Source organism: Salminus brasiliensis, chromosome 24 (genome assembly GCF_030463535.1).
Source record: "Salminus brasiliensis chromosome 24, fSalBra1.hap2, whole genome shotgun sequence".
Classification (NCBI taxonomy): Eukaryota; Metazoa; Chordata; class Actinopteri; order Characiformes; family Bryconidae; genus Salminus; species Salminus brasiliensis.
In genome coordinates this window covers 27430479-27452673 of record NC_132901.1, presented here as the reverse complement: position 1 = coordinate 27452673, position 22195 = coordinate 27430479, and the positions used below count along the sequence as shown (strand labels likewise).

The 22195-nt window shown below is 41.2% G+C and overlaps 1 protein-coding gene across 1 annotated transcript in view; it reads right to left on the bottom strand.

Annotated features, from left to right (window-relative positions):
* LOC140547098 (ATP-binding cassette sub-family C member 2-like) overlaps positions 1–22195 on the bottom strand; it is a 48962-nt gene that overhangs the window by 24804 nt on the left and 1963 nt on the right. Inside the window, exons 2-16 of the mRNA XM_072670625.1 lie at positions 19013–19186; positions 17337–17480; positions 15557–15697; positions 15341–15463; positions 15201–15256; positions 13649–13877; positions 12455–12648; positions 11258–11435; positions 10774–11028; positions 9757–9822; positions 9120–9257; positions 7656–7802; positions 6275–6359; positions 4607–4673; positions 1740–1866 (exon numbers count right to left, since the gene is read on the bottom strand). Of these exons, the coding sequence (XP_072526726.1) occupies positions 1740–1866; positions 4607–4673; positions 6275–6359; positions 7656–7802; positions 9120–9257; positions 9757–9822; positions 10774–11028; positions 11258–11435; positions 12455–12648; positions 13649–13877; positions 15201–15256; positions 15341–15463; positions 15557–15697; positions 17337–17480; positions 19013–19186 (2124 nt within the window). The remainder of the gene's footprint in view (positions 1–1739; positions 1867–4606; positions 4674–6274; positions 6360–7655; positions 7803–9119; positions 9258–9756; positions 9823–10773; positions 11029–11257; positions 11436–12454; positions 12649–13648; positions 13878–15200; positions 15257–15340; positions 15464–15556; positions 15698–17336; positions 17481–19012; positions 19187–22195) is intronic.

The window sequence follows — 22195 nt, the reverse complement described above, 5'->3', positions numbered from 1 at the left end:
CCTAAATCAAGATCAATTAGGCCTGATCAGCAGTTGTAAACATGTCACGGAGCACAGCAGAATGGAAAGAAAATTAGTTATCAAATTTTATGTTTTTACTTAATAGCGAGTATTCTGACATAACAAGCACTGTTTTCCAGAGATCTTGAGAAAATAAAATGTTGTTAAATTAAGATAATAACAATTATTAATAACTAATAATCAATTTGTCTTTAAAAACTCTCCATAAAACAATAGATAATAAATAGGAGTGACTAAAATATGCAAATCCATGGACCTTTAGTGCTTCCATAAAGCAGACAATTAACTGGTTAATAAAATCAGAAGTGCAGCTGCTTCCAGACAGGTTCCACCAATCATTTTCCTTTAATGGTTAAAATCATTGACACTTGGACAATTGCATTAATTGATATTGTAAGGGTTTTTTCCTGGATATTTTGGTAGTGAAAATGCGTCCGGATATCTAAATAGTGTAAAGTGTCAGGATTTCTCATGGATTCCCGTCAATGTTTGCTTTGCTTCTACATGTCTTTTTTTAAAGCCCCACCTTCTGACTGTCCCTACTGAATTACATGCATCTGCATCTACATCAACCACTGGTCAAACTGCTTCCCATCAAAATCAACTGGCCACAGACTAAAATGTCTAAACACAGCTGCAAATAAACACAAATCAGTTTACTTTTAGTTAATTTTTCATCTAAATTAAAACTAAACGGTAATGTAACAGGGTGGTAATTTTTTTTTTTACTTTTTTACTGTTTTTACTGGAAGAAAGGCAGACTGCATGACTAGGGCCTTATTTTTTACACCTGTGGCTGAATGGGACTGAATCCCACACCTAAATTCATTGATTAAGAAATGTGTCCCAATACTTTTGTCCATATAGTGTATGTCATATTTGAAATTCATTTATTGTCAAACACTAGCTTTCCATATGGGAGATGCGTCCATGCTAAAAGTTCTACTTATTAATTAAGAGTTTCCACTTAGTTCTATACAATTACATTGCAAATGGCAATCACTAGGGGTCCAAGCATTTTGGCTCCAGTATAACACAAGCAATAGGAAATAGCGTCTATTTATAACTGATTTATATATATTGACCATTTGACCTTGGTATTACAGGCATGGGATATTTATATAATTAGTATTTGTGGAATTTAGTGTACTAAATAATCACATGTCCGATTCGTCTGACCACGTCTGACCTTTGTGAATGTCCTGCTATGCCCAGCACCATTTATCCCACTCTTTGTAAAACAGCTCTGTAGGACAGTGTGAATCATTGGACGTTAATGGACATGGCTCATGGTTCATTTTACATTATATTTGGGCAGCAGGACTGTCTGACCGGAATGGAGATGATTTAGTAATAAAGGCTATTAAGGCTATTTTCTAGTTTTGGTAAATGAGTAAACACTGCCACGGTCAAACTTAGGCACACTTAGCCCCCCAAGATGAACACCTGTGCGTCCTCAGGGTTCTCTTTACTGCAATCCAAAACATTGAGACCCTAGATACTGTTGAGTCAGTAGACATCTGACCTGGCAGGAACTCCATTGTGTTTGCTCTAATACTCATCAGCTGATGATCAATCTAACTGTGGGATCAGATCCAGGCGTTGAAGCTTGTTAAAGGCTGCAGTGATTGGAACAGGACTGAGAAGCACTGATCTAACCTCATGTTGTATGGTGGACGAGTAGCCCACAAATAGCAGCTCTTCCCCGGCCTGATTACCTTGATATTGATGGAGCCGGAGAGGTTGTGCATTTCCCCCAGCAAAGCCGAGATCAGAGAGGACTTGCCTGACCCCACTGCTCCCACCACCGCCACCAGACGACCCGGTTTAATTTCCAGAGACACGCTGCGGGAACACGAGTACAGGTAAGTGCATTTACCATAGCAAAGCAACAGAACCGGCCGCCCAGCTCAGCGGCTAGAACCCTCACTCGAGGGGGTCTGGGTGCACACGCACTAGCGCACACACAATCGCACAATCAAAATTAGCTGATTGCAATTAGGCTAACAGCTGACGGCTAATCTGATGGTTGACCATCAGGCCTGATTTGGAACAGTAGCTTTTCAACCCCTCCCATCTCCTAATGGCTTCTTCTGCCGTGTTGTGCATGAATGAATGGGCTAAGTGCTAAACAATAGCTGGTTAGGAGGTGTGAGGACCTTTGATTGCAGAGGGCCAGCTTTCACACAGCTCTGCTTAATACATGGAGAGTGTTCAGACCTCTCTGACGGTAAATGGAAAGTAGATGATTTAATTACAGTGACGCAAAGATAAGCAACTTGGATGGGGTGCAAATTAAAGCGCTAAGTAGCCTAGCAGAGCTGTTTGTATGGTCTTCACACAGCATAGGCACATACCCTATAAAAACAAAAAAGTATTGGGACACTCATTCAGTGTTTTTTCTGAAATCAAAGCTATTAAAAAGGATTTATCCTGCTTTTGTTGGAGTGACCATCTCTACTGTCCAGGGAAGAAGACTTTCTACTAGATTTTAGAGCAGCATTGCTGTGAGGATTTGATTGCATTCAGCAATAAGAGCAGCGTTAGTGAGGTCAGGATGTTGGATGATGATTACCCACTAACTCCCCAACTCATCCCAAAAGTATTGGATGGAGCTCCACCATCCATCATTCCAGAGAGTTCTTCCACTGCTCCACAGCTCAATGCTGGGGGGCTTTATACCCCTCTAGCCCACGCCAGGCAATAGGAGCATGGTGCCAACAGGTTAACATTCTCTACAAGGACTAGACAAGCTGCATGTGTGTGCATTTGCACAACTGTGTCAACAATGGTGATTTAGTGATTAAAAGGGCTGTCCCAATACTTTTGTCCATACAGTGTATGTCATATTTGTCATGTGCCATACACAAGATTACTATATGTGATATTAAGAAGTTATTATTATTAAGAGTTTCCACTTAGTTCTACACAATTACATTGCAAATGGCAATCACTAGGGGTCCAAGCATCCTGGCTCCAGTATAACACAAGCAATAGGAAATAGCTTCTATTTATTTACCAAAACAAAGATTTCATACACATTGATATTTGGACCTTAGTATAGTAAGCAACAGATTTCTACCTAGAAAACTTAAAATTTATCGAATTAAGTGCATTAAATAATTACACAAGTGTCCCTAAACTTTTAGTCTCCTATGAACAAAGCTGCTAGACCCAGCTACAGGGGATCGTTTTTCTGAGCTCACATGTTTTCATGTCTGATTCGTCTGACCACGTTTGACCTTTGTGAATGTCCTGCTATGCCCAGCACCATATATCCCATTCTTTGTAAAACAGCTCTGTAGGACAGTGTGAATCACTGGACGTTAATGGACATGGCTGATAAACCAAGGCTGTGCTCTGCTGTTGATTTTACATTATATTTGTCTTACATCACAAACTATACCGGTCCAAAGCCTCCTACAAGACAGTGGGTCTGAAATGGAATAAATTTTCCGACTTAAGCAGCACTTGAAGGCAACATCATGTCCCAAATCCATAAACTGCTGCCCGCTGAGGCATCTCCATCTGGCCCATTTGTGAAGGGAGCACAGATGTAGCCTTTGCTGGCCAAAACATCCCACAATCCTGTGCCCTGCACTATGCTGAGAATGGAAACATTATACTCAAAAATAAAACTCTGACGCTACCCGGCCAACAACGCTGATAGACAGCGACTGATAGTTGTTATCTGGTTGAATGTAGGTATTGATGCCGGGCAGACTGCATGGCTAGGGGCTTGATTTTATACATCAGTGGCAATGGGACAGAATAAAACTCCTGAATTCAATAACTACGAGGTATGTCCCTATACTTTTGTCCCCTTACTTATGTCATATTTGAAATTACTATATTGCCATATACCAGATTTCCAAATGGGAGAGGTATCCATGGTAAAAGTAATTAATGTAACAGTCAATTTGATATACACAATTACACTGCAAATGGCAATCATCAGGGGTCCAAGCATTTTGGCTGCAGTATAACACCTAATTAATAGGCAATGTTTTTAGAAAGGGTGACCAAAATTCAATGTTTGGACAATGTCTAATGCCAACATCGGTTTGACGTCCAATAATGACAACGTCCAAATGTCACAAGCTCTACGTCATATTGCCGCAAAAACAGGGACCAAAATCCAACATCTGCTAAACTTCATCATCTTAATGTTCAATGAAATTCTAACATTGTTAGACGGTCACACTACAAATGTCCAAATATTTGTGGACACATTTCAGCTACTTTAAGTTGCACCCATTGCTGACAGAGATGTGCAAATGCACATACAAACACAACTTGTCTAGTCCCTGTAGAGAGGAAGTACTGCCAATAGAATAGGACTCTCTGGAGCAGATGTTATGTTAACTAGCATCACAATGACTTATGGGGGAGAGGGAGGGCCACCCAGAAATAGTGAGGCCAACAATGCTGTCTCCGGACTCCCAAACACAAACGATCTCCTGAAGATAGGGCCAACAGTTAGATGTTTGCTCCACTCAGGAGCTCCCCCTAGTGCTGTGGTGCTGAAATCTGTAACAGCCTGTTGGAAATAAACAGTTAGGAAAGGGAAACCTAAGGTACTTACTTCTTCAGAGCTGGATCGGCGTCGCTGCCCCAGGCGAAAGTGCCATTGTTCACGCTTACTGCTGTCTCTGGTCAAGGAATACAGAAGACACAGCGTGAGACTCAGTTCAGGCTTTGCTGTCAAATGTTCAAAATTGAGCATCTAAGTGGAACAGATAGAAAACTGGAATACAATCAAATTAACGCAAAAGTAGCGTTGATCTGTTTGGTGTCTGAAGTTGGTGGGAGCGTTGCACTGGAGCTATAAGGCTCATATCACAGCAGTCTGTGTGACTAGGTTAGTGTGGTAAATCAATGAAAACACAATTAATATTGTATAATTTTATATTAGACAAGCTTTTCAGCCTAAATACATCAAAATATCTGCTAAATAAATAAATAAATAAATACCATTAGCGTAAACAGGCCGCTGTGTCAACCATGGCCAGAGTATTTCTGACCAGAGATTAGAACAGCAAATATCAGCCCAATAAATCACAGCTATTGCACATTTCTGACTAATCTTGCATACAAAAAACCTCCTAAATATGAATATAACATTTCTCCCATTGTTTGGGGACATCTCCTATAGCAGTGATCCCATCGTGTGGAGGCTGTACATCTGTGCTTCCAGCTCCTATTGCAAATTATTTGCATATTACAGTTATATAACATAGCTGTATGACAGATTACAATAGCCGACAAGTGAATTCTGCAACTTAGGCCTATGTCCAAAAGTTTGTGGACACTCTTTCTAATGAATGCATTCCGCTACTTTAAGTTGCACCCATGCACACAAAAATGCACAAATGCACACACACACACACACACACACACACAGCTTGTCTAGTCCCTTTATAGAAGTACTGCCAATAGAATAGGACTCTCTGAAGCAGATCAACATCATGAACCTACTGCCACCCACCATGCTCCACCATATCTTTTCAAACTTGGTAATGGAGGAGAATGCTTACTGCCCTTCTCTTAAGATACCTAGCATATGCTCATGTTAACTAGCATAACAATGACTAATGGGGGAGAGGGAGGGCCACCCAGAAATAGTGAGGCCAACAATGCTGTCTCAACAATGCTATTTCTGACCAGAGATTAGAACAGCAAATGTCAGCACAATAAATAACAGCTATTGAACATTTCTGACTAATCTTGCATACAAACAAACTCCTAAATATGAATATAACATTTCTCCCATTGTTTGGGGACATCTCCTATAGCAGTGATCCCATCATGTGGAGGCTGTACATCTGTGCTTCCAGCTCCTATTGCAAATTATTTACATATTACAGTTATATAACGTGGCCGTACGACAGATTACAATAGCCGACAAGTGAATTCTGCGACTTAGGCCTATATTCACGACTCCTCAAGTGAGTCTTCAAGGAGAATCTGGAGAAATACGGTATCTGTCAAAATCTGCACATGATGTTGCTATAGCAACACTATTCAACTCAAACCTGTTAAACTGCATAAAATATCCATGTTGCATTTTACTGCGTACTGGGCTGCGCACCGCTGTCCCTGACATTAGCGTTGTAGCTCCAGTGCAGAACCAGAGAAGCAACCTTTCATAAGCATCTTCTTTAGCTTTAAAGAAACCCTGCAGAAGGGTGAACAAGGTCTGACACATCTGTAAGACTGGTCTGATCTGAGCAGAGTATTAATATGAAATTACTGAAGCTGTTGTCGTGATGCACAGCCATCGTGTCCAGGTCCTCTCGACCGAGGAACTTCTCCAGTCTTTTATTAGACACAGCTGTCTATGAAACGACAAAGCAGAGCAAACAAGGGAGCATTAGGGCATCATATATATATATATATATATATATATATATATATATATATATATATATACACATATGCATACGTTATATACGTTGTGTATATAACATATATACATTGTGGACACCCCTTCTGATGAATAGGTTCAGCTAATTTATGTCCCATTGCTGACACAGATGTGCAAATGCACACACACAGCTTGTCTAGTCCCTCTAGAGAGGTATAGTATTGCCAATAGAATATAATAGGACTCTATATAGCAGATCAGCATCATGAACCTATTGCCACCATGCTGCCTAATGCCAGGCATGGGCTAGTAGAGGGGTATAAAGGCCCCCAGCATTGAGCTGTGGAGCAGTGGAAGAACTGTGTTCTCTGGAATGATGGTGGTGGAGCTTCATCCAGTACTTTTGTCAAACAAGAACAAAAAAGAACAATACTAATAGGTAAGAATATGAATAAAAAGAGAAAAATATATGAATGCAATAATATAAATGCAAATATTAGTAATAACCACAACACTGGGATCTGCTCTGCATTACGGTCTCAAATACATTGAAAACTCAAGCACACTAAAACCAATACACTATTCTGCTGTGACTGACTGGATATGTGAGACACACATTTATTTATTTATTTATTTATTTATTTATTTATTTATTTATTGAAGACTGCAAAATCTAGGTGTTAAGTATGTGTGTATGTAACCTAATGCAAGGCACTGCCTGCTGTATGCTTGTGAATCTGGTCTTCTTTGTGCACCTCATAGCTTTTACCACTTGACTTGCAGCACTGATGATGATGATTCACTCATTTTAAATAGAAAAAAGTATAAAATAGGAGAAAATAGTATAAAATATATTATATAAAATGTAAAAAGCAGCTGGAAAAGTACAAAATAAAAGATATAATATTCCTCCTATGGTTTAATAACGCTCTGAAACAGGGCCTAATGGAGGTAGAGGTGAAAATATATGGGTGGGCTGGTCCCTGTGCCCAGTTCCAGGGACTCCCACTCCAGCCCTGGTTTAAATGTGTTATTAATCCCTCATGCTCTGGGCTTGACTTGAGCACACTGCTGTGTTTTACCCGAGCTTATGCAGCTCATTAAGTGTCATATAAGCCCCCTCATTAATTAGGCCACAGGACTAGCTAAGCATAGCATCCACATACCTCAGATGCCATGTCTAGCCTCAGATACCCTGCCACCACTGAGACGAGGTCCCAGACAGCATAATGACCCAAAAGTGTGTTTTTGAGTGAGCGCTGAGTACCTGCACCATGGAGGAGATGAGCATTGGGAGCATGGCGAGAGGGAATCGGAGGATGTTGAAGAGAGAAATGGACGTGAAAGCTTTCTCAGCATCTAAGATGTTATCCGGACTGACGGACACGAAAACAGCAAAGGTCGCCAAGGATACCTACAGAACACACAGCATACGGGCACTCAGCAAGCCTGTCCTTCGCTTAATCACTGTCTCAGACGCACACTTGTGAAAGGGGAGCCTGAAACATCATTATACAATTACACACTGATCCTAACGATGATGTAACAGCTATCAACCACCTCTGATGGTACAATGAGGATCCATTTTCATTTTCAAAATCACCTTATCTATATAAATACAGTCCTGTTCAGAGGTTTTAGGCTCCTAATCCCATCTCTCTAACCTCCGTCTCTCAGCAGTGAGAGCGTTTCTACTGTAGAAGCTCCAGATCTCACCAGATCAGATAAAGCAGCTGGACATAAATCCAGTAAAAAGGAGAAACAAGAGCTTCTCATTCTGAAGAAAGAAAGTAGTGAGATCTTGTCGGTGAGCTAGTCTGAAGAACAGAGCTCGGTTCCTCCAGGGTTCTCCTGGACGCCCCCCAGTCCAGCCAGCACAGCGTGGAGGATGTGTTCAACTCCATCAGCAGCAGCAGCAGCAGCAGCAGCTCACCTGACTTACCATCATTAAGCCCTGATTTACCACCAAACCAGGTGTTGATCTGAGGAGAACTCTTAATAATACTAGACTCCATGAGGAGAACTTTGAGAGGAGATGTTCTAATGATTAACACAGTGATGGAGAACCACCACCACTTATGGATACATATGGAGCCACATGCAAGAGGCCTTCAGAGGATTTCTGCCACTGCTGGTAGACCAGTATGACCGTATGGTTCCATACACCTACAGATTCAGCTCCTTCCTTCACACTATGGTCTTTGGCCCCGCCCAAATGCTGACAATCACTCCTTTCAGCTCACTGCACTGTACGTCCTCTTCTTAATCTATGAATCCTTTCACAAACCCTGGAGGTCTTTATAGCCTGATCTGGAGCCTGAAGTTACTACAACCACCTTATTATTATTCTAATAATAATAATACTAATAATATTAACTATTAATAATAATAATAATAATAATAACTGACTAGCACTTGAACAGTTTGTAACTAATAATATCAATATCACATGACTTTTTCAATGGAAGTCAATGTTGCCCCAGGTCATTTTGGAGCATTTCTATTGGTCCGTTCATCGTGATTTCTGTTCTTTATATTACGTAACTATTTAATGATACCTGGACCAATAGAAATTGTCCTGAATGACTTGAGTAGAATCCTTCCACATCATTTCCTACATTATCTTTAATAAGAAGAGTCCCATGTAAGCATTTCTGAGATAAAGGGCTCAGTCATTTCAGTGATGAGCTACAGAGTGGCATCAGTGAATCTGGCAAAGCGGCCCACCCACCAGAGCTGGAGCGCAGGAGAAGATGAAGATGGAGACAGACGACAGGTAGGCAAACTTCCTCATCACCTTCAGCTCCTTCTCTCTGATGTCCTGAACCTGAGCCTCAAAGGACGACTCCCAGGCGTACAGCTTCAGGATCTGCGAGCGGGAGGCGTTAAAGAGAGAGAGAGAGAGAGAGAGAGAGAGAGGGGAAAGGCATGAAAAGAAAGAGAAAGAACAGAGAACACAAACACTTAGGAGTCCGGTGCGCACCGGCACAGCTGCAGGTAGGCCCCGCTGCGTCGGGAAAGCGCCCCTCTCTCCAGAAAAGACTCCTGCTTGACATTTCAGCCGGCGATAATAGGTCGATAGAATGCTTTTATGCAAAGTCATTGTAGCCCCTGACCCCTGGACTGCATATTAATTCATATCCTTGAGCACTGAGAGGGCTGAGAGGCAGAGCAGAGGGTATACGTCATGTACACGACGCAGTACAATGTGAGCGATTTTTCCCAAAGTGGGGGCGGGGCTGCTGCTCGGACTTCGAAGAAGATTTTTTTCGTCTTCTTTCCATTTTAAGTCTGAAATGTCAAGCAGGCTTCACAGGTCGGCATGATCAGACGCTTATTCAACATGAGGTTGGTATGGGACCGCTCACCTTGATGCCATTCAAGATTTCATTCATGATTTTCATGCGTTTGTCCTTCAGCTTCATGTTCTCCATCTGAAAGGGAGATCAAACAGTCACACACACGGGTCTTTCCTGAAGCTGCAGATGTGTGTGTGGTACTGTACTCTGCAGTCCGGCACTCAGCATGGTGTGTGTTCTGCATGTTCTGGTTGGAGCTCCACTGTTTCGGCCCAAGCCTCTGTGGGCCATTTCCCAGCCTTTCCTAAGTGGCTGTGGCTTCATATATAGTTACATAAACTATAGGGCAGCTCAGCAGTTAGAGTTTCAGGGTTGATGACCAGGTTGTGGGTTCGATATCCAGGCTCGGCAAGCTGCCACCGTTGGGCCCTTGAGCAAGGAACCTTTACCCTCTCAGCAGCAATGACTGCCCACCTCTCCAGGCGTACGCCAACAGGTACTATAACCTTTGCCACACTTTTCTTCGCTGTAAGGGGCAATTTTCTCAGATTTGATCAAATAAAGGTGTGTACAGGTGGTGAGAGGTGTTGAATATAGGTATTTTATACTATTTCAACCCACCAGTGAACCTACAGCACTAATCCCTGAACTTGTAAATGTATTTATGTATGTTGAAATATATTTTAAGGCCAAAAACTTGTTCAAACTGTGATAAAACTGTGTCTGATTCTGACCCAGTAAGAGTTTCAACACATTAAATCACTCTGAATGGCTTATTTTAATTATATCGTATATGGTTTATATCCAAACTATGTAAATACATATGGTTTTATGTATGTATAAAATAATCCCACACATTGTAAACACCATATCTTAAAGGCTTAGCATGAACTACTCAAGCAATGATGCACAGCTGGTCAATTATGTCTCCTGAATTTGATGTCAAAACCCTTAAAATAAAATTTCTTGATTTCATTTCCAGTGAACTGTGCTGAACAGGAACTGCACTAGTGTAAAAACATGTATCACATCATATAACATTTCATTCAGAATTCAGGTCACTGCAGATTGTTGAGACTGTGGTACCTGGTAGGTTTTAGACTTGGTGGCCAGCAGTCCATTAATGGGAACCATCAGCACCATGACCAGCAGGCCGGCCAGAACCGCCGGCCCCAGCTCGAGCCAGAGAAAAACTATAGACAGGACGATCTGCAGCGGGCACGACCACAGGAGGTGGATGAAGTTGGTGACGTCGTTGAAGCGCTGGGCGTCGGCCGACATCAGATTTACGGTCTCTCCTACAGTGGACTCCTTGCGAGCGTCATTGGAGACAACCAAAGCCTGAAGGAGATGTGATTTGAGCCAGAGTGAATCAGAACACAACTTCCCAGTGAGTAACCTTCATGGAATGAAGGTCAGCCCAGAAGTCTTTCAATTAAGCACATTGTAAAAATCCAGAGCAAAGAACGTGAAGATGAACATTTGTTCATCATGCTGTCTGCACCCCAAAAATGCGCTCCCTAGCCCTGTAAGGAATTCACAGTGAAATGGAATGGTGTGATGACTGTACCTTCTTGTAGACGGCTGCCATGATGGCGGTTCGTACTTGCATACCCAGCACAAAGCAGCGCTGGAAGTATTGCTGGAGGAAAATAGACTGCAGAATTGCCACGACCAAGAGCAGCACTGCGTAGAGGTAGCCCTGCCAAGCATGAATGTCTTTGTTCTGAGTGAAGGCGATCATAACTCTGCAACAAACCAAAACACATCATCATCATCATCATTTATTTACCCTCAGGTAAGCTCAAGTAAGAGATAAAAAAGAGTAATAACAGGTTTAATAATAGTATTAAATATACATAATAATAATAATAAAAAAAATAATAGTAATAATAATAATAATAATAATAATAATAATAATAATAAAAATAATAATAAACAATATAGGAAAAAAATTGTAAAATAAATAAATAAATAAATAAGTTAAAGATTAAAGAAATTGGTTATTTAACTAAAGCAGTTACAAACTGAACTAAAATGGTGAGAAAGTAAAATTTTATTATTTTCTGGGAAAATAATGAACTATAACATCAAACTAAAGTCAAGTCAGAAACATAAGCATTTAGTAAGGCATTGCTTATAAAAATTATAATAATTTAAGCCACTTCTGCAAAAAAAGTGTTTTTTAAAAGGCCATTCTATATTTTTAGGCATTTTTTGCAAGTGATACACCAAAACCCTAAAAACTAAAAACAAATTATCCAGCTTTTTAATTTAAAGAACTTTCTTTTGTCGTTTTTAAAACTAATATATGTAAAGGACCTCTGTTCTGATTGGCTGGCCTGTATTGCGCCTTATTACATAAAGCAGTCCAGGCTAAAACTCTCCTCATAACTTCTGCACGAAGGGGCGGGGCTAAGCTTGTGTTGGCTACATTGGCATATACAAAGCTGCCATCATGAAAAAAAACCTTGTACTGTTGAAACAGCAGCTTTACAGGAGAAAAAACATTCTTAATGTCCAATGGAAGTCAATGTAATTATATTTTTATATTGGAGCATTTCTATTGGTGCATTCATCATAAAATTCTAATGCTGCCAGATTCACATTACGTCAGTTTGTAGCAATAAATATAAAAACACCATAGTTTTGCCGCTTAGTTTTCCTGTCTGGACTGTACGAACCGGAGCGTAAATGGTATTTTTCTTCGTTACATAAGAATTATAAAACCTTGTGTGCTTTTAAAACTAAGAACAGAACCACTCACTTGAGGAGCTGTGGGCTCGCAAAGGACAGCAGGTCCTGCAGCAGTTTGAAGACGGCGGACTCTATGAGCACCCATTTAAACGTCTTTAGAATGGTGGGCACCAGCCAGAAGGTGGGATAATGTGAGCGGTTAGCCTTCTTTTCTTCTTTCTTTTTCTTCTGCTTCTGCATCCCTGCCTGTTCTCCTGTCTCCTCCTAATTATGAGAATGAAAGAGGAGGTCAGCCGGAGGACGTGGGTGCTCTCTGCATTGGTGAGAAGCCGAAACTGTGCTGCTCCAGAGCAAATTAAACATAACAACTCCGTATCCAGATCTACCAAATCCTTTGAGCCAGGGTCGATACAAAATACCAAATCTACTAAAACCTCTGAAACAAATCAACACCAAGGCCCAGATCGGCTAAATTCTAGAAGGATAAAATGACCAAATCTATTAAATAAATAATACTAAAGACCAAATCTGCTAAAACACTAAAGCCAGGGTCAATATCGTTTGAGTCAAGGCTAAGATCTAAATCTACCAAATCCTTTGAGACAGGGTGGATACTAAGGCCCAGATCTACCAAATCCTTTGAGACAGGGTGGATACTAAGGCCCAGATCTACCAAATTCTTTGAGGCAGGGTGGATACTAAGGCCCAGATCTACCAAATTCTTTGAGGCAGGGTGGATACTAAGGCCCAGATCTACCAAATTCTTTGAGGCAGGGTGGATACTAAGGCCCAGATCTACCAAATTCTTTGAGGCAGGGTGGATACTAAGGCCCAGATCTATTAAATCCTTTGAGACAGGATGGATACTAAGGCCCAGATCCACCAAATCCTTTGAGGCAGGGTTGATACTAAGGCCCAGATCTACCAAATCCTTTGAGCCAGGGTCGATACAAAATACCAAATCTACTAAAATCTCTGAAACAAATCAACACCAAGGCCCAGATCTACTAAATTCTAGGAGGACAGAAGGACCAAATTTGCTAAAACCCTAGAGCCAGGGTCAATCCTTAGACCCAAATCGTTTGAGTCAAGGCTAAGATCTAAATATTCCAAATCCTTTGAGACAGGGTTGATTCTAAGGCCCAGATCCACCAAATCCTTTGAGAAAGGATACTAACCCTTTGTGTCATGGCTAATCCTAAACACCAAATCTACATACTTTCATATTAGCATAATTCCCATATAACGTAAGACGTGTCCTCACCATGACCAGGACATCCCGACTGACTCCTTTGGCCAGGCCGTTCTGCTCAGGCTCCAGATTGGATTTCCTCTTCTTGCTCAGCTTCTTCTGCAGTCTGCTGCGAGCTTTCCTCAACTCCTGCCTCATGATGTTCTCGAAGTGCTGGCTGATGTAGCTGGTGCTGTCCTTCTCATTCAGCTCCCACATGTCCTCCTGAACCAGAGGCCTCTTGTAGCCATTGATGACCATCCTGGATGGGACAGATTGTGGATGTCACACGGGGTACTGTGTAGTAATGAATGCATGTTTGAAGAGTGCAGGATATTAAACCGGTGTTTTGTTCTGAGAGCTGTGCAGAAAAGCACAGTGCTGAGAGATTGCTTGCTAACTTATAATTTTGGGAGTGTGTTTGTAGAGCAGAAGCAACAAATGCTCTCGACAGGTTCAGTTTATTCCGCCTGAAAGTGGCTTTTCATCTTGCCTTCTGCAGTGGGAAATGAGATGGAGCTGCTCATTAGCACTTGTATTCCCCTTAATGACAAAAATATGGCCTGGTATCTTTAGCGTGAAAGCACTTCACTGCTCAGAGGCTTTGTTGGGCCAGGTAACCATATGGTGCTTAGTCTAATAAGCAGCAAGCAAGCAGCCCGGGTTCACACTTTCAAGTTGTTAGCACAATGTCTAGCTAATGAAGTAACAGGATCTTCTGTAATGTCTTTCCTTTACTTTCTCATTATGCTAACTGGCTAATCTTGGTCTCCAACTCAGCAGGCATTGTTTTGCACAATTTGAGAAAGAACCCAGTTTCCTGTCATAATTGCCCAGTGTCTGTCAAAATGATCTATTTTTACTGTTTTACATACTTTTTTTTTTTGGGGGGGGGGGGTTGGGGGGGGTAAACATGCCCTTTTGGGAAGCAGTGCTATTTTAAGGGGTCCAAGCACTACTCTTAAACCATTCTGCCCTGAACCACGGTTGCAGGTGGGTTTCTCTGGTGCATCCGCCTGGTTCACGGAGCTCCATTGCTCCAGCCTCACTGCCCCGGCCCCGGCCATGGCTCTTCCCACAGCCCCGGCTTCGGTTGCTGATAACAGGCTCCTCATACTCATACATAGATCAGCCATAACATTAAAACCACCTAAACCATGTCTAAAATTGTGCAGGTCCCCATTTTGCTGCCAAAGCAGCTCTGACCCATCAAGGCATGGACTCCACAAGACCTCTGAAGGTCTGAAGGCCTGCTGTGGTCTCTGGCACCACGAGTAACATTGGCACTAGATCCTGGATCCTAAGTCCTGTAAGTTGTGCACCAATAAGCTTTGACCCCATGACCCTGGAACACCCCACAAGACCTGCTTGCTGATGTTCTGGAGAGTTCTGACCCAGTCATTGTCTAGAACATCACAGCATCTCAGATTCTACCCTCTTTACTTGCTGCCTAATAGATCCAGGTGCCTTCAGAGCCATGTTGTTCTGTTGTTATGGCTATGGAGTTGTTTGATTACTGATATTGATAAGGGCCTTATCAATGTTTGACCGTACTGGTTCCTCAGGAAAAGTGACACAAACCTACCAGTTAAACCAGTTGAACGTGACCCTGCTGAGGAATGCAGCACCAGCTTCTGGGTTCTGCAAGAGCGAGAGAACAAAGTGTGTAAAATCCACATCTAATTTCACCACACACTCTGACCACAGAAACAGTTCCGGCTCTACCTTTTTTGCAACCTTCTTAAGGTGAGGCGGAACATCTGCCACAGCAGACAAAACCAGAGCGATCAGCTGCAGCCCGAAGGCTATGTAGAAGAGACAGAACCTGGGAAGATCTGCTATGGCCTCCTGAGAGCACAGACACAAAAACTCTGGATCCTAACCGAGTATATGCCACGAGCATCAGCCATCTAGAACAGTAGATTGATGACCGGTCAGTACCTCATTTAAAGCCTCTCTCAGGAGGGTCTGAAAAGGGAAGATCTCACAGATGATCTGCAGCAGCCAGAAGAGAAAGAGGCTTCCAGAATCCACAGCTTTCTCCCGGCGTCTCACAGCTTCCTGGACCAGCATCACCAGCAGCTACAACCAGAGGATGAAGTCGAAACACACTATTCAGCCATACAGTGCTTCATGTTCAGGGGTGTGCTTATTTTCTGGAATCTACACAATATGGACAAAAGTATTGGGACGCCTGCTCATTCTTTGTTTCTTCTGAAATCAAGGGTATTAAAAGAGTCGATCCTGCATTTGTTGAAGTAACCGTCTCTACTGTCCAGAGAAGAAGACTTTCTACTAGACTGAGGAGCATTGATGTGTGGATTTGATTGCATTCAGCGACAAGAGCATATGTGAGGTCAGGATGTTGGATGCTGCTGATCACCACCCCACCTCATCATCATTCCCAACTCCCCAATTCATCCCAAAAGTACTGGATGGAGCTCCACCACCATCATTCCAGTAAACACAGTTCTTCTACTACTCCACAGCTCCTCAATGCTGGGGGGGCTTTGTCTATACGCCCACCATATTGGAATAATGTGTATTGAGATAGGAGGAGTGGTCAGTTTGCCCTACAGTTGTTTAGTCAGACTCATTTGCATATTGTTAATTATTTAAATGTCCAATTCATGGACTATGAAGCCGACAACACCTCTAAAAAAAGCTTCTTCCAAAGTAAAAATTCAAAGAACTTCTTTGAGGGGGGTCCAAAAGAGGAGTCCAAAAGCAGTTATTCTGTACCACAACTCGAAATAACCCTTTTAGCACCTTTATTAAAAGTGTAGAAAGTTTCAAAAGTGGTTCTTCCGAAGTACAAATTCAAAGAACCTCTTACAGCACCTTTATTAGATGTGTGGAGAGGTCCAGAAGGTTATTCTATGCCATAACTCTGAAGAACTCTTTATGGTACCTTTATTAAAGTGTAGAGAGGTCCAGAAGTGGTTTTTCTATGCCATAACTCAAAAGAACCCTTTTGGTACATTTACTAAAAGCATAGAGGGGTCCAATAGTGGTTCTACTATGCAAATAAACTCCTTTTTGGTACCTTTTTCAAAGGGGTTACAGTAGTTCTTCAAGGGCTTCACCCTAAATAAACCAAAATGTGGAGGTTTCTGGGCTCTGTTTGGGTCTGATCATCACCTCAGGCCAGACAAAAGCCCTGCTGCTGACCCTCAGATTAGACAGAATGAATGGTGACATCTGATGATCTGCTTTACACCTCTAAAAAGCAAGCAGTACTGAGATTTACATGACTCTATTCATTTAATGCTCACAAGTACCGGTGGGACAGCAAATTAAGGGCCTGTTCAACACCTTCCCAATGTTCACAATGTGCAAGGTTAAGCCCTTGGACCCACATACAGGCCCTTAGAGCTCAAGGGGCCAAGCAAAAAGGCTTGTATATGGTAGTGAAAAAGGGTTCCCTGATTCTAAATGACAGTAGAGCATCTGTAAAGGGTTCCCATCAATGCAATGAACACCTCCACCTGCTGAGGAACCACTTAACCACATCTAATTTGTCGAGGTTCTGTACTGAACCACTGTCTCCAGGTTTGCAACTGGAGTAGAGCAATGTTTGGTACACCAAAGGAGACCTGAGCCTGCAATCAGTGTAGCTGAACACGAAGGGCTGCGATGTTTGTGGAGAAAAGAATGAAAAAGTCTTTTATCAGTAATCTTTGGATTTGGAGAAGTCGGCCGCAACTGGTCGTTAGCTCACCCAGGAGACGACGAAGAGCACAGGATTAACATAAAGCACCGCAGGGTTTTTCGGAGCCGATGAGTCACTTGATGGGCTGTAATCTTCACCGAGAGTGAGAGCGAGCGCGGCGACGGCCGTCAGCAACAGCAATCCCGCCAGGACCTGATGGGAAAATGAGATTTGATCAGTTCATTTGGTAGAGCAGAAAGTGTCAGGCTGAATTAGCCGCACTATAATGGAATATTAGGTGGCTAAGCTGAAGCTCTTGCGTGGCTGCTGTTTACGTTCTCAGCATTTAATCAGTATTTAAGTGCTTCAGTAGCTGCTAAAGTTCAGAGAAGAAAAACAAACACTCTGACTAACCACTAGATGTTTTTTCTGGTTTTATGGTTGACCAAATAATTTGGTCACATGGTTTCACTGTGAAGAACTAATTGGACTGAGGGTCCAGCTGGCCTGTCTAATTGTGTAACCACATTCTGCTGACTGCTGACTAAAGCTTGAGCTATTTGTCTGGACGGCTCGTGTCAGGTTTGGACATTCATTTTTTAAAATTTAATCTGGATAAGTTCAGATTTCCCATTTCTCACAGTCCAGCTCACCTTTAAGACAGAAGTATTTAGATGTATTTTCACTTTTAAAGCACTTTGGAGTCTTTACATGCAACAGAGGTTCTCTTCAGACTCACATTCATCAGTTATAATGAGTCAGTTAAATGTACTGTTAAACCTTTATTAGAAGTGCAGAGGGGTCCAGTAGTGGTCCTTCCAAAGCACAAATTCGAAGAACCCCTTTTGGTACCTTTATTAGAAGTGTAGAGGGGTCCGGAAGTGGTTCTTCTATACCATAATAAAAAATAAACTTTTATTCACTAAATATTTACTTCCAATAGTGGTTCTTCCAAAGCATAACTTCAAAGAACCTAGAAGTGTAGAAAGTTCCAAAAGTGGTTCTTCTGTACCATAACTCAGAAGAACCCTTTTGGTACCATTATAAAAAGTGCAGAGGGGTCCAATAGTGGTTCTTTCAAAGCACAAATTCAAAGAACCTCTTTTGCTACATTTATTAGAAGTGCGGAAAGTTCCAAAAGTGGTTCTTCTGAAGCATAAATCCAAAGAACCCTTTTTGGAACATTTACTAAAAGTGTAGAGGGGTCCAAAAATTGTTCTTCCAAAGCACAAATTCGAAGAACCCCTTTTGGTACCTTTATTAGAAGTGTAGAGAGGTTCGAAGATGGTTATTCTGTACCATAATTCGAAAGAACCCATTTTGGCACATTTCCTAAAAGTGTAGAGGGGTCCAGTAGTGGTTCTTCTATACCACAACTCGAAATAACCCTTTTAGCACCTTTATTAAAAGTGTAGAAAGTTTCCCAAATTCAAAGAACCCCTTTTGGTACCTTTATTAGAAGTGTGGAGAGGTCCAGATCTGGTTCTTCTGAAGTACAAATTTAAAGAACCTCTTACAGCACCTTTATTAAAGTGTAGAGGGGTCCAGAAGTGGTTCTACTATGCCAATAAACTCCTTTTTGGTACCTTTATAAAAGGGGGTAGTAGTTCTTCAATGGCATCACACTATATAAACCAAAATGTGGAGATTTCTGGGCTCTGTTTGGGTTCTGATCATCACCTCAGCCCTGCTGCTGACCCTCAGATTAGACAGAATGAATGGTGGCATCTGATGATCTGCTTTACCTGCTTGCAGATGTAGAGTGTGGAGAAAGGTTCTCGGGGAGGCTTCTTCTTGAAGAGAGTGGCTAAGTGCCAGGGAGCGCAAAGCCACAGGAAGCCCAGCGGCACCCATACCAACACTGTCCTCTCCACACACACCGTCAAGTCCGGATCCGGACGATTAAGGAGCGAGGCATTCTGAAACACACACACACACACACACACACAGTGATCCAGAAAGACTTCCTGCCAGGTGCCTCACTAAACGGTTGGAGCAGTTCATTAACCTCATTAAAGTGTAAAAACTCGAAGTAGATCAGCAAGACGTTCTGAAAAAAGATGGGAAGCATGTTTTCAGCCTGTTCCTCTGACTGATGTCATTTCATACAGGGGCCAAAGGTCGATGAGCAAAACTGCAATGTCACAGTTACTAGAGCAGCATGGCTGGAGTAAACACCAACCCCATTTCCTGCCTGTTAACCCAACCTGACGTCTCCTCGTTTAGTTAGACTATACAAAATATACAACTTAATCACCATATTACATTTAGGCATTTAGCTGACGCTCTTATCCAGAACCACTTACAGGGTTACTCAGGTTACAGAGGTGGGCCTGTGTAGTGTTAGGAGTCTTGTAGATGCTGTAGTTGGTTGGTGAGGTGCAACAGATAACACTACTACCTGCTGGTAAGCTTCTTTGCCATGTGGGAGACTGGGGTTCGATTCCCAGTCTGGGTGACTATGCTGTGCTACACCAGTCTGAGTCCTTGGTCAAGACTCCTAACACTACACTGACTCTCTTCTGTAAGACCAGTGACCTTGTAAGTCGCTCGGGATAAGAACGGCAGCTAAATCCCAAAAAAGAAATGAGTCTGGCCCAAGGACTCTTACTGGTGTAGCGCAGTTTAGCCAACCAGACCGGGAATCGAACCCCAGTGTGGTAGCTCACTGGCAGGTAGTGGTGTTATCTGTAGCGCCACACCAACCACCAGCCAGACCCGTATATATTCTATAATTCCATTATATAACATTAAATATTATTTACATTAATTTTCATCCTATTTTGATCAATTTCAGCCTGATTGTTTAAAGCCTTATAAATAAGAAGTAGGAAGATTTGAAATACAGAGAAGTAAATATAGAAATAAGTGCTGGATGAACTGAGATGTAGATGTAGATGATAAAAGGTAAAATGACTGTATGAAGCAACAATTCATCTTTCAGATAATGCAACAAAAATCACATAATCTAAATCAAAAATACAAATCTTAAGTTGTTCTAAACAGCTCATGATGTTCTAAACACTTCAGGATGTTCTAAATATGTCAGGATGTTCTAAATATGTCAGGATGTTCTAATCACCTTATGATGTTCTAAACACTTCAGGATGTTCTAAACACTTCAGGATGTTCTAAACACCTTATGATGTTCTAAACACTTCAGGATGTTCTAAACACTTCAGGATGTTCTAAACACCTTATGATGTTCTAAACACTTTAGGATGTTCTAAACACCGTATGATGTTCTAAACACTTCAGGATCAGAATCAGAATCTCAGAATCAGAATCTCTTTATTTCACCAAGTATGTTACCCATACAAGGAATTTGTCTTGGTGAGAGCAACACGCATGACAAGTAACAAAGAAACACAGAACACAGTCTTAAACTAAAGGAAAATGACACTAAACAATAAATAGGGTAGGGGATAAGAAGGTAGGGGATAAGGATGTTCTAAACACTTCAGGATGTTCTAAACACCTTATGATGTTCTAAACACTTTAGGATGTTCTAAACACCTTATGATGTTCTAAACACTTCAGGATGTTCTAAACACTTCAGGATGTTCTAAACACCTTATGATGTTCTAAACACTTCAGGATGTTCTAAACACTTTAGGATGTTCTAAACACCGTATGATGTTCTAAACACTTCAGGATGTTCTAAACACTTCAGGATGTTCTAAACACCTTATGATGTTCTAAACACTTCAGGATGTTCTAAACACTTCAGGATGTTCTAAACACCGTATGATGTTCTAAACACTTCAGGATGTTCTAAACACTTCAGGATGTTCTAAATATGTCAGGATGTTCTAAACACCTTATGATGTTCTAAATATGTCAGGACGTTCTAAACAGCTCAGGATGTTCTAAACACCTTATGATGTTCTAAACACCTTATGATGTTCTAAATACGTCAGGACATTCTAAACAGCTCAGGATGTTCTAAACACCTTATGATGTTCTAAATATGTCAGGACATTCTAAACAGCTCAGGATGTTCTAAACACCTTATGATGTTCTAAATACGTCAGGACATTCTAAACAGCTCAGGATGTTCTAAACACCTTATGATGTTCTAAACACTTTAGGATGTTCTAAATACGTCAGGATGTTCTAAACACCTTATTATGTTCTAAATACGTCAGGACATTCTAAACAGCTCAGGATGTTCTAAACACCTTATGATGTTCTAAACACTTTAGGATGTTCTAAATACGTCAGGATGTTCTAAACACCTTATTATGTTCTAAATACGCCATGATGTTCTAAACACCTTAGGATGTTCTAAACAGCTCATGATGTTCTAAACACCTTATGATGTTCTAAACACTTTAGGATGTTCTAAACACTTTAGGATGTTCTAAATACGTCAGGATGTTCTAAACAGCTCAGGATGTTCTAAACACCTTATTATGTTCTAAATACGCCATGATGTTCTAAACACCTTAGGATGTTCTAAACAGCTCATGATGTTCTAAACACATTATGTTCTAAATATGTCAGAATGTTCTAAACACTTTAGGATGTTCTAAACACTTTAGGATGTTCTAAATATGTCAGAATGTTCTAAACACTTTAGGATGTTCTAAATACGTCAGAATGTTCTAAACACCTTATGATGTTCTAAATACGTCAGAATGTTCTAAACACCTTATGATGTTCTAAGATTTGAAGAATGTTTGAAATACAGAGAAGTAATATATAAATAAGTATATATATAATATAAATATATAAATAAGTGGCGGATGATAAAAGGTAAAATGACTGTACAATTCATCTTATTGAAAACTAAAATCATGTTTAATCTGTAAACTAGAGACTAATCTGAAAAATAGAGATTCACGTTTCATTATTTATAATTGTTGTCGAAATGTGTGAAAATTTTCCATCACAGTGAAGAACCATCTAAGCAATTAAATGGTCAC